General features: G+C 41.1%; 1 protein-coding gene across 3 annotated transcripts in view; it reads left to right on the forward strand.

Annotated features, from left to right (window-relative positions):
• Nucleotides 1-13,325, forward strand: part of MRRF (mitochondrial ribosome recycling factor) — a 64,207-nt gene that overhangs the window by 29,143 nt on the left and 21,739 nt on the right. For 2 of the 3 annotated variants that reach the window (XM_054501336.2, XM_054501337.2), the window contains exon 5: nucleotides 2,615-2,706. The exons of the other annotated variant lie outside the window; for it this stretch is intronic. In XM_054501336.2, the coding sequence (XP_054357311.1) occupies nucleotides 2,615-2,706 (92 nt within the window). The remainder of the gene's footprint in view (nucleotides 1-2,614; nucleotides 2,707-13,325) is intronic. 3 annotated transcript variants of the gene reach the window in all.

Genomic DNA, 13,325 nt, shown 5'->3' on the forward strand with positions numbered 1-13,325 from the left:
TTCTTTGTAAAATGAAACTTTGATTCACGATTTTTCTGCATATGAAAAGATACAGAAAAGTTTAAGTATAAAATAAGATTTTGAGCCGTTATATACATGAGGTAAAGGAAGTGAGTTTTTCTAATACATCTGAACCAGATCACTAATATATTCAATCAACAAGCTTTTACTGAGCACTTACCATGTACCTGGCACTCTAACCTGTACTGGGAAAATGTAAATATTGAAGCATAGTTCCTGCCCAGCTTGGTGTCAGTAGTTGGTGCCCTAGTGCCTGTAGGGGAAGGTTGTATGGAAACACTTGGGTCAGCTTGTGAAAGGGAGGTAGTGGTGATGGGGTGTTACAGTAGTGATTATCAGTCATTCATGAGAAGCTATAGTAGAGGATTGAAAGACTTGAGAATGGACTACCCCTTCACAGTGGAGATTCTCTCTTTATTGTTAACTTTAGAATCTGTGTTTTTTTTAAGGAAGATGGCATTTCTTTGGCAGAGAAAAATTAGTTTTATTTCTTTATTCAGCTCTTTTATTACCTTGAGTATAACCTTTATACTGCAAACATAATTCCAAATTAAATTTGGTTATTTAAGAAAAATATCAGGCAAGGCATGGTGGCTCATGCTTATAAAATCCCAGCATTCTGGGAGGCTGAGGTGGGTGGATCGCTTGAGCCCAGGAGTTTGAGACCAGCTTGGGCAACATGGTGAGACCCCATCTCTATAAAAAATACAAAAATTAGCCAGGCATGGTGGTGCAGACCTGTAGTCCCAGCTCTTCTTTCTTTTTTTCCTCCTGCAGCTACTTGGGAGGCTGAGGTGGAGAGTCACCTGAGCCTGGGAGGTCAAGGCTGCAGTGAGCCGTGATTATGCCACTGCCCTCCAGCCTGAGTGACAGAGTGAGACCCTGTCTCAAAAAAAAAAAAAAAAAAAAGAAAAGAAAAAAAAAAAAGAAAAATCAAATCCTTGATGTTATAATTACTGAATGCATTGAGCTTGGAGATCTGGAAAAAAGTAAAGGTAGAGCAGCATCATTGGATTAAATCCCTATTCAGTCTCCTCTTAACTCTGCCAGTAACTGGAAGTTTGATGGATGGGAGTCCTCAAACCATCTCTCTTGGGCTGTCAGGGAAGACCATGTCTACTCTTGGGGGTGTGACCCTATTCTACAAGTTCCTCTTCACATAATGAAGAGACTTGGTTATGTCAGAGATCCCTTCCAGCTCTAATAATCTGTGGCCAGAGGTACTATTTTAAGAATGTACTATTTTAGGTAGTGGCCACAATGTTAGATTCTGTGTACAGCCTCCCAAGAGGATTCTTCATGTGTATGTGGAAGTTCTGGTTTGTCTTTGTGACCTTATAGTAACACCTCAGGTAGCTCTAGCAATAAGGTTATTTAAAAATGAAATGAATGAGTTTTATGGGCAAAGAACCCAGAAAAGTAAAATAGATGTGTATCAACCCCCATTCATTTAAATTAGAAAGTCTAGGAGGAGCTCAAGTGCAGGAATTGGCCTTTGAATCCAAGTGATGTGGATTGTCTCCGGTCAAGCCTAAAATTCTTTTGAAAATGTCAGAGGCTTTGTTTTCATGAGTTCCACATTGTCATGCCAATGAAAGGATCTCTAGGATTGCATACCAGGTATAGTTATAATGTTGCTTGAGTGTGAGGTGAGGCACTTTGGGAAATGAGTGTGCCAGTGTGCCAGCTGGCAACTTAGTGAGCAAACTGTCAGAGAAGCCCCTGAAGGATGTTGGGCAGGATAGCAGTACATCAGCTACATGAAGACATCAACTCCACCTTGTTTGGGAGTTTTATGCATTCTTACCTTTATATAATAAATGTATATAATATGTTTATATAACTGCCCTTGCCTGAGTATTACTATGTCCCAGGCACAGAGCAAGATGCATTGCTCATGTTATTTCACTACCTCTCTGAGGTTTAGGTACCACATGGTCTCAGATGACGAAATATAGGTTCAGAGAAGTCAAGCATATGCCCGGGGTCACATGGTTACCAGAGCTGGGATGTGAACTGAGATCTTTCTGACTCCAAAGCCCATGCTTTAAACTAGTATACCACACTACCTTTGCGGGAGCATATACCAGCAGAGATTCATTGCTCATTCCAAAATAGGAGTGAGTTTGGTGTGAGTGCAGATGCGAATGAGTTAAATTTATTTACTCATTCCAAATCGGCACTGGTATATTTTGAGTGTAAAATGTCAACTGGATTTTTTTACATATGAAATCTTTCATCTGTCTTTACACCAATCTTTGCAGAGACCAGCCCCCCTCCCTTGAGGATTTATTGTGGTTTTGATCTGTGTTGCCTCAAACCATTGAAATCTTTTCAAAGAAGCAGAGCTGTTTTCTTTTTATTTTTTCTTCTTTCTTTTTTTCCTCCTGCAGTACAGTGGTACCAGGAGTGGACATAGTTTGCTATTCAGCTTGATCAAAGCACTCTACACCAATGTAACTTCCTGATCTTACTGGTAACAGAACTAAATGTTTCCATGTTCTGCCAAGATGGGTTGCCAGTTATCGACAGAGGGCTTGCATCTGGTAATAATTATTTACTAATTCTGTTTACCTTTTGATCTGGTTTTCAGTGTACAGCTGCAGCTATCAAGGCTATAAGAGAAAGTGGAATGAATCTGAACCCAGAAGTGGAAGGGACGCTAATTCGGGTACCCATTCCCCAGTAAGTTTGGCTGAAATTCACATATTTTGATGAAATGGGGTGGTTGTCCTTGGAAGGAAACCAACAAACACCCTACTATACCGTTAGGCCAATAACATACCTTACCTGCACCTTTCACCCTGGCAAACATCTTTTGAGATCACTTTACTGATTCAGAAATACTTATTGAGTGCCTGTTATGTACTAGATGTGAGGTTTGCAGCAGTAAGCTTGAGAATTTGTTGTCCTTACATAGTTTACATTCTGGTTGGGAAGGTAGGACAAATAAATAAAGTCATTACAGATAATGAAATGCTATAAGGAAAGAAAAGGCAGTGGGATCCAATAGAGAGTGACTTGGTAAGGATGATGGTGGCAAGGGCACCTGTAGCCTGAGAAGACTTTTTATGCAGGTAACATTTTTGCTAAGAGCTAAATGATGAGAAAGAACCAGCCTAGGGGAGAGCATTTTGGGCAGAGTGAACAGCAAGCAGAAAGGCCTCCAGTTTGAAAAGACCTTGACACTGATAGTCTCTAACTTGTATTCTTTGAAGAGCTATTTTTTTTACATTAGTCCTTGCTAGTTGAAGAATTTTAGGCTGAGAACAGAATATTGTTAATTATATAAATATATATAGAACTTAAAGTTTTAAGTGAATAAAAATGTTCATTTTTAAATTAAAAAAAAAGAGAGAAAATACAAGACCTTGGCCTTTTTGAGAAAGAAAAAAGCCAGTGTGTGCGAAATGCAGGGAGAGGGTGGTAGGAGAAGAGGTTGGACTAGTCAGTAGAGGCTGATGGTTTAGGCTTTATAAGTCATGGTGAGTGTTTGGGCTTTATTCTCACTGTGATGGGAAGTCAGTGGAGGGATTTAAGCAGGGGAATGACCTGATCTGATGTTGACTATGTGAGGGTCTCTCTGACTGCTGGTTTAACAAATGGACTATAGGGGGACAAAGTGGACACAAGGGGAACAGTCAGGAGGCACCTGCAGCAGTCTGAGAAGAGACACATCTTCTCAGATTCCATAGCAAAAGATTTAAATCCCTATTCCTACACAGTGCCTCATATATAGCAAGGCCCAAATAAGTGTTGAATTAACTCGTTCAGTCTTTCAACAAACATTTATTAAGTACTAATGACATACCAGATACTTTCTTAGTTGTTGGAATATAGCAGTAAACAAAACAAACAACAAAAAATCCCTCTCTTCCTTGGGCTTCCCTGATAGTTGCATAGGCACAGTAATTAAGTACGTAATGGAATGTCAAGTGATAGTAAAGACAATGAAGAAAAACAGGCAAAGTAAGGGGATAGGGAGATTTGGGGCTTTTATTATGGATGGGGAGGGTCATGAAGAAAGGGACATTTGAACAAATACCTAATGAACAAAGCTTCCAGATAACTAAGAGGGAAATGGAGTTGAATACTAGTTGAGTGTCTTTTTGTGCCACACATTATCCTGTATTCCTTTACATCTATTGCCTCATTTGTCTTTAATCCCTGTAAAGTAGGTTTTTTCCTAGTTATGGAAATTTAGGCTCATATCTTTGAGGCCACACAGCTTGTGCTGAAGCTGGGACCCAAACCCAGGTTTAGTTGATACCAGAGCTTCATGATGTACCCATACCCATGCAGACAATAAGAATCAATCCCAACACGGGGAGTCTAGAAACTTTCCACACTGAACTTTTTCCTGCCTCGTGGCCAGAAAATAGCTGTCTTGTTCCATTGTGTTCTCAGTACTCTGTGAGGCTGAATTAAGACTCTGCTTTGAAATCATGTGAATTGGAAACAATATAACCTAACGTTTAAGAAGCAGATAGACCTGGGTTCAAGTCTTTCTGCTTGAACCAGGTAGTTCAAGTTTGGCAAGTTCATTGATTTGCTCAGTGAATGTTCTGAGAATGTATATGTGCCAGGCTCTGTGTTGGGGATGTATAGACGTGATGTATGCCTTTATGGAGCTCACAGGCTGTGTGTCAGGCCTCTTGTTTGTATTGCCTCCAACTTACTTGTAGAAATTACTGGGACCCACATTTATAGATGAAAAACGTGAAGTTCAGAGAAATTAAGGGACTTGCCCGAGATCACATGACCAGTAAATGGCAGTCAGGATTTGAAGCCTGAGTTTTTCTGTTACCTTTCTCCTGCACTTTCTGTGAAGATGCGTAATTCTGGAAAGTGCTAAATGTACACATGGATGTTAGAAGCAAGATTTACAAGAGTAATAGATAGTAGTCAGCAGGCTTATTTTCTAGTTTTTGCTGTCCTGTTTGTGAAACCTTGGACAGTCACTTAACCTCCCTGAGCCTTGGCTTCCTCACATGTCAGATGAAGGGGTTGTTCTTAGTGGCCTGCCAGGTCCTTTCTGAAGCTCCAAAATACTGTGGGGCTATGAATTTGTGCTACTAAATGCTCATTGCTGATTTGGATTCTTCTTAGGGTGACTCAGTTGTATATCACATTTTTTTTTTCAAAGATCTGGTTGACATAACGTGCATTTCTGCAGCCCCGCAGGAGTAAATGATCACTATTGGTGCATTGTATGTAAGTTTGAAAGATCAGTGAGTTTAACTCGAATTTCCAAAGAGATGAGGATCTGTTACATTATTTTTTACATTATTTTATTTTGGTTAATGGGTGTAATCCAAGAGAAAGCTGATGGACCAAAACCGTCTGCTCCTGCAAACCTCATTTTTTATATACTTTCTTCCCTTTGACAAGGTGGTAGGGTCGTGAGGCCCCTTACTGAATTATAACGTTTGGTAGTTTTCCAGATAAAAAATGAATGATCTGTTCTTTATTATAGAGGCTGTGTTATGTGAGAGGATAAAGGTTGATTTATAAGTAAGAGGATCGAGGTTTTTATTTAGTTTTAGCAGTGACTTCCATATGACTCTGGGCATATCGCCCTAGTTGCTTGCTGCCTTCTAGTTCCTTATTTGTAAAATAAGTTAGTGCATAATGATAAGCAGAGATGTGGTGAGATTAATAGAGAAAATAAGTGGTATGATTTCCTTAAACTATATAAACATAAGATATTACTTCAGTAAACTTTTAATTTTCTACATATTATATAATTTTAGGAGAAAAGGATGGAGGGAAGAAGGGAACTAATAGGTTGAGCACCTACTCTGTGCCAAGAATGGTTAGGTGCCTTACATATTCAGGAAAGCAGAAAAGTATAATGGTTAAATTCTGCGTTGATGTCACGTAAGCATGAAATTGAGTTCCAACATTTCCTGCTTTTTAGCTGGGTGACAGTGGCACCTGTCTCTGCCTCTGTGAATCTCAGGCAGCTCATCTGTGAAATGATAATTTACAGGACTTGCCATATATACTTATTGGGAGATTTCAGTGAGATAATGTACATGAAGCTTTTGATGCTTAGTAAGCACCCAATTAATGCTAGCAAATATGCTATTTCCATCATCCCCTTTCACAAATAGGAGCATCATTCCTTTTTAGGGATGAAGAAAATGAGATTCAGAGAGGTGAGGCATTGGTTCTGGGTCACACAGCTGGTAATTGACAAAGCTGTGAGGAGGAAAATAACACATCAAATCTTAAGTTGGGACTTTGAGGGGTAGGGGAAATAGGAAGCATACATTCTTAAGATCAGTTTCTTTTCTCTTTTTTTTTTTTTTTTTTTTTGAGATGGAGTCTTACTGTGTCGCCCAGGCTGCAGTGCAGTGGTGCGATCCCGGCTCACTGCAGCCTGTGCCTCCCAGGTTCAAGCAATTCTCCTGCCTCAGCCTCCCAAGTAGCTGGGATTACAGGCGCCTGCCACCATGTCTGGCTAATTTTTGTATTTTTGGTAGAGACGGGATTTCACCATGTTAGCCAGGCTGGTCTCAAACTCTTGACCTCAAGTGATCTGCCCACTTCGGTCACCCAAAGTGCTGGGATTACAGGTGTGAGCCACTGCGCCTGGCCCCTAAGATCAGTTTCTGATTATAAAAGTTTGAGTTTAGTTCTAGGAAAATTTGCCTCCTCTGATTGATCCTGATTCTTCCACTGCCTAATGATAGTCTATAGGTTTGCTTTTTTGCCTTAACTGTGGATACCCAGAACTAAATTTTATTTTCAATTGAAGCAGATCTCACCTATTACCTCACCCTCATTACATTCCTCTGATTCTTATATTCTTATTTAAATGAGTCTACTGAGTATGTGACTCTTAACTATAATCTGCCTCTGATCTTTTGGGGAAGTAGGTAAAAGATAAATCCTAAATCAATAACAGGCCAGGCTTGGAGCCTGAGTGGTTCTTATCATCAAGACCTCTTTTTACAGCCTCTGAGACTCAGCTCTGCATGGCTGTATGCAAGTTTTTTTTATCGTGGCTGTCTCCTCAGGTAGATAACCATTGAGTCTTAGGGGCTCTGGATTATATCTTTTCCCACTGACAATGTGGATAGCTTTTGTTTGCTTCTCTGACAGTGATTTTTATTTAGATAAGTTAGTCAACTGGATTGGTTTTTTTTGGAACATTCCTGTTAATGGAGATATACTGAAATAGTTTCTTCTATTTTTCCAATTCATGTAATTACATTTTAGGTACCATTTATCAACCACCTAAACTAGAGGTATAATGCCTGGAAGTGCTGAGCTGAACACTTTACAATTTCTCCCCAAATTCTTACAACACTGTGTGGTGAAGAGACTATTTTAGGCTCATTTGACTGATGAGAGTCCTGAAGCTCACAGAAGTTGATGCCCAATATCAGATAGCTAGTAAGTGGCAGAAGAGGGTTAGAATTGGGGTCTTTGTCACCTCCTTTCTTCCTGTTCCTGTCTCCTGATAGATTTATCTGGAATATCAGTCTTTTCACTCCTTGATCAGGGGCCCTGAAAAGTTTTGATCAGGGGTTCATTTTGTTCAGGCCAGGTTTCTGCCTCCACCTTATTCACATCATCATTATGCCCCTAAACAAATAAACAAATAAGAATACACTCCCTTACTCATTGTTTTACCAAATATCTATGGGAAAACCACACTAAGTAGAATAGTGGTGCTTTGGTTTGAGATTGCTGAGTTCATGCCTGGCTTTAAATAATTCTATAAGGAAACTATGAATTCACCCAGGAAACAAAACTACATATGATTGACTCATTCCTCACCAAGCTTGCATCTTTCCTTGATTGTCTTCCGATTCCTTCATCAACGTCTCTGTTGGTTTTATTTTAAATAAAATTACATAAAATATTTAAATGAGGCTAAGCACAGTGGCTCACACCTGTAATCCCAGCACTTTGGGAGGCCGAGGCAGGCAGATCACAAGGTCAAAAGTTCAAGACCAGCCTGACCAACATGATGAAACGCCATCTCTAAAAATACAAAAATTAGCTGGGCATGGTGGCATGCGCCCGTAATCCCAGCTACTCAGGAGGCTGAGGCGAATCGCTTGAACCCGGGAGGTGGAGGTTGCAGTGAGCCAAGATCATGCCATTGCACCCCAACCTGGGCGACCAAGTGAGACTCCGTCTCAAAAAAAAAAAGAAAATGCCTCCATCCTTTTCTCCTTAGGGAACCACTTTTAGTACCTTGATTTTCTAGATTTTTTCCAATGCAAAGTCAAGCATATGTCTGGTATCTCCTTCGTTTTTCTTGTAATGATATGGGATTATACTATACATAGTGTTCTGTACCAAAAAAAAAAACTTAGCAGTGTGCCATTGCTCTCTGTTGTGAGAATTCTTCCTCACTCTTTTTCTAAAGGTGTACTTTTGGCATTTTACACTTACATTAACCAGTTCCCAAGTGTCAAGTATCTTAGTTTAAATTTTTTCTCTTTTGTTAACCGTGTCTCAATGATTTTCTAAGGCCTACTTCCTGTTCTGCTGGGAGTGGGAAGTGGTGGCGTGGGGACTATGATTGGGACAGAAGTGAATGCAGAATGTGGGGGATGCTGTGGCTCTTGCCCTTGACTGAGTGCTTGTTTGCAACATCACTGCATAGTACTGCGCTTCTTAGAGACATGGACATTTCAGGGCCAGAAAACCATCTGCAACACACCCAAGTGACCCCTCTGTTGGTACTTAGACCCAAACTTGATGTGGTTCTTTTAGGAAACCCGATTGGTATTTTAATGCCTCCCCTGGCTCACTGTGTGGCAATAATAATATTAAGGAAAGTGACTGTTTACTGAGTGCATACTGTATTCTAGGCTCTATACTCTGTGATTGAACTCATTCTGTTCCCTATTTTTTATACGTGAGCAAAGTCAGCCTGAGTTGTTAGATAACTTGCTTGGGTTCATTTAGCTAGTAAAGGTAGAGTTGAGCAGGATTCAAACTTGGGTCTGTTTTACTTGTAAGTCTGTATTCTTGTATCCATGGACTTCTGAGAGTACTTTCTGTTATTGTTTTGTGTTTGCTTCTTCGTTTTTGTAGCAAAGGACAGCAATTGGCATTTTTAAGTTTAATTATATAATAACCCAAACTATGTGGAACATAATTTACAAAGCTCAAGTCAGGATGCCTAATCTCACAGTGAACTTGTCTGCCACCTTTTGGTTCAAGAGGCGGTCTGGAATACAGGGTATTTATTTTTATTCAACTTTATCAAGGTATAACTTATATACAATAAAATGAATCCATTTCAAGTATATGTGATGATGGCTTTTGACAGATATATGTGTCCCTATAACTACTACCCCAATCAACATATAGAGCAGTTCAGTCACCCCAAAAAGTTATCCTCTGTCCCTTTGCATGTCAGTCTTCAATCCTCTTCCTCTGGTCCCGGACAACCACTTGTCTGCTTTTATGAGGATATAGAGTTTTTATGCTGAAATGTAAAACTTCTAGGACATTCATAAATTTACTCAACAGACATTTATTGAGTACGTATTATATGCCAAGCATAGTGTTAGACACTGATGATAAAGTAGTGAACAAGCCAGACAAAACCTTTGCCCTTAATGGAACATCTACTGGGGAGATGGTTAACAACACACACATATAGTTTGTGTGTGTCGGATGGTCATATTTTTCTCTCTGTAGAGAAAAATAAGGCAGTAAAAGGAAATAAAGGATGCTGTGAAGGTGGGGATAGTGGTGGTTCAATATTAAGTAGATGTTCATGAAGTATTCAGAGGAAGGTGATACTTGCAGAGAATTGAGGGATGTACAAGAACAAACCATGCCTGTATCCAGCACTGAGGCAGAGGAAGCAGAAGGTGCAAAGGCCCTGAGGTGGGAGTCTACCTGGGATGTTCAAGGAACAGCAAGAGTGCTCATGTGCCTGTAGCAGAATGAGTGAGGAAAGAGAAATAGAAGATGAGGGCCAGGTGCGGTGGCTCACACCTGTAATCCCAGCACTTTGAGAGGCTGAGGTGGGCGGATCACTTGAGGTCAAGAGTTTGAGACCAGCCTGGCCAACATGGTGAAACCTGTCTCTACTAAAAATACAAAAATTACCCAGGCATGGTGGCATGCACCTGTAATCCCAGCTACTCAGAAGGCTGGGATTTTTAGTAGAGACGGGATTTCACCTTGTTGGCCAGGCTGGTCTCGAACTCCTGACCTCAAGTGAGCCACCCACTTCAGCCTCCCAAAGTGCTGGGATTACAGGCATGAGCCATTGCACCTGGCGGAAGAGAAGATTTTGTCCATATTTATTTTCAGGTGCTACTGGACATCTAATTGGAGAGGTCAAGTAGGCTGTTGGATATATGGACCTGAAGTTCAGAGGACAGATGTGGGCTAGAGAAATAAATTTGGGAATCATGAACTTGTAAAGGAGGCCAGGAAATTAGATGAGATTACTTTAGAGAGTAAATGTAGATAATGAAAAGAAGAGGTTTGGGGACTAAGCCTTGGACACTTCAAGGTTTGGGGATCAGAGAGATGAGGAAGAACCAGCAAAGAAGACTGAGAACAGGTGGCCAGTGAGGTAAGAGGGGAACTAGGAAAGTATAGGGTCCTGGAAACCAAGTGAAGAAAGTATCTCAAAGAGGGGAGGGAGTGATGGGGTCAAAGAAGGTAAAATCTGAGATTATTGGACTTAGCAACATAATTTATTGATCAATTAATCTGTCTCTGTGGTTAGACAGAGATTGATGGGCTTTGGGGTTAGACAGACCTGGGTTCAAATCCCTGTTCTATCACTGTGGGTATGTTAGCTTGGGTCTTCTGAGAAGCAGATGCCAGGATGGAATTAGATGTGCAGCAGATATCTGTGAAAGACAAAGGGGAGAGGGAGCAGGAGTAGACCTAGTGCAGGTGTGATACTGGTGGAGAAAGGGAAGGAAGAGGGTTGTGGGGAGGGAGACTCACACTGCAGTGCAGCCACGCTGATGGGGCGTTTCTGAGCAAAGATTGCCCCTACAGCAGCCCCATTTGGGCATAAGAACCTGGCTCTAGTACCTCTGCCATGCATGGTCATTGACTGGGAGAAGCACAGTGGATGTGGCCTCAATGTGATCTCAGCAGGAATGCCACAGTGGATCAAGGTGTGGGGGCTGGAAGCTGTCAGGCATCGTACCCCTCACAGCAGGTTCTCCTGGAGGGTGATCTGAGCAGCATACCTTCATGCCCACTGCAGTGAACTTGGGCAAGTTGCTTAATTTTTTGAAGCTTCAGCCTCCTTATCTGTAAAATCGGAATAGTATTTATGGTTTTGAAGAGTAATAGGATATGTGAAGCTCATAGTGTGAAGCCTGGCATATCATAGGTACTTAAATTTTAATTCCTTTATCTTAGAGTATTTGTTATTATCTAATCCTTCTGGTTAAGGAGTTCTTGGAAATGTCCTTTTCCTGATTATTTGGGAGTAAAACTAATAAGTAATATTTTATTTCTGTTTGCTGATTTCTCTTTTAGTCCTTAATGCCCTCCTTCCTTCTCTTCCTCACCAACCCCCTTCCTGAAGCCCCATGTTCTTTTTTTCCCCTATCTTTTCCTGCATTTTTACAGATGGGAGGAGTTGAGTGATTATGTTGGAAGTATCTTGGAATTTAAGTTGCTTGGGCATACTGTAGTTTGATTGTTAATAAGCACTTGGTTTGTTCTTTGAATATGAGTTATGTGTGAGCAAGACCTCCTGGAAGGCATATCCCAAATAAGAAAATCTAGTGACTAGTCCTGCCTATGGCATGAGAATTTCTTTACGTTCCTGAAAAAGGCAAGAAGCCTTGGCTCTCCTTGGCACTCTCAGCCCACTGAGCTGCTTCCTAAAGCTTCAAGATCATTAGATAATTGCCATCGTCATTTTCCTCTGGGCATTGTTGGGGATGATAGACTTTATGGCTGGACTAAGCTCTTTCCCCCAGACTTTGTTCCAAGTTGATAGGAAGGAGAATGCCACTGAGACCAGGGAGTGTCCTGGATAACAGTAAAAAAGCCCTGAGTTATAGTTCCTCAGCCTAAATTCTTTCTCAACGTGTTTATTCCCTCCACCCCGCCGTCCCTCATATGCTGATGTGCAGTTTCTCACGAATGATAACCAGATTTTTCCAGGGAGAGCAAGCTGGGTAAGGCAGGGCAGGGTGGTCCCCAGGCCGAGGTAAATGTAGAGGGGAAGCTGTGTAGCTAGGGAGAGCTGCAGTTGACAGCTGCAGGAGCCAAGGTGGCAGTCAGAAAAACTCTAAAAAGAAAACCAGGAGAAAGAGCTTTGTGCTTTTAGGCTACTTATTTCAACTCTCTGACCCTTGGTTTCCTCACCTAAAAATGGGATCATAGAATATTTACTTTTGTGAATATTTGTTGGGAGAAGCTCCTGTGAAGGATAGAGGGGAGAAGAGAACAGGAGTAGTAGACAGGGAGAACCTTCAGACAGCAGTATAGGTCTGACACCAGTGAAGAAAGGAAAGAAATTCAGTAAATGAGAGTTAATACTATTTTTTAAGTTGTCATGATCAGGTTAGCCATTTTACTGAGTATTGTATGACTTTTCTGCATGGTGATTTTTTTTTTCTTTTTGAGATACAGTGTCTCTCTGTTGCCCAGGCTGGAGTGCAGTGGCATGATCTTGGCTCACTGCAACCTCCACCTCCCAGGTTCAAGCAATCCTCCTGCCTCAGCCTCCTGAGTAGCTGGGACTAGAGACATGCACCACCACGCCCGGCTAATTTTTTTTTTTTTTTTTTGTATTTTTAGTAGAGACGGGGTTTCACCATGTTGCCTTGGCTGCTCTTGAACTCCTGGCCTCATGTGATCCACCCGCCTTGGCCTCCCCAAATGCTGGGATTACAGGCATAAGACCATGCCTGGCCTGCATGGTGATTATTAACTGTATTGTCTGTCTCTACTGCCATGAGGCGTGCTGCCTGTCATCAAGCTTTCTAGCTAGGATACAAGTATTGTTCAATGATGAGAACTAGATAGGCATATGGCATTTTTGTCACCTTCATTGAAATATAATTCACCCACTGAAAGTGTACAACTCAATGGTTTTTAGTACAATATAGTCATAGAGGTGTGCAACCAGTTATAACCACAATCCGTTTCAGGAAATTTTCATCATCACCCCAAAAAGACACTCTACCCACCAGCAGTCACTCCTTATTGTCACCCCAGAACCTTCTCCTAGGGATTGCTGTAGGCTATTACTAATCCACTTTTCTATCTCTGTGGGTTTCCTAGTTCTGAATATTTTATGTAAATGGAGTCACATGATATGTGGTCTTTTG

Source organism: Pongo pygmaeus, chromosome 13 (genome assembly GCF_028885625.2).
Source record: "Pongo pygmaeus isolate AG05252 chromosome 13, NHGRI_mPonPyg2-v2.0_pri, whole genome shotgun sequence".
Classification (NCBI taxonomy): Eukaryota; Metazoa; Chordata; class Mammalia; order Primates; family Hominidae; genus Pongo; species Pongo pygmaeus.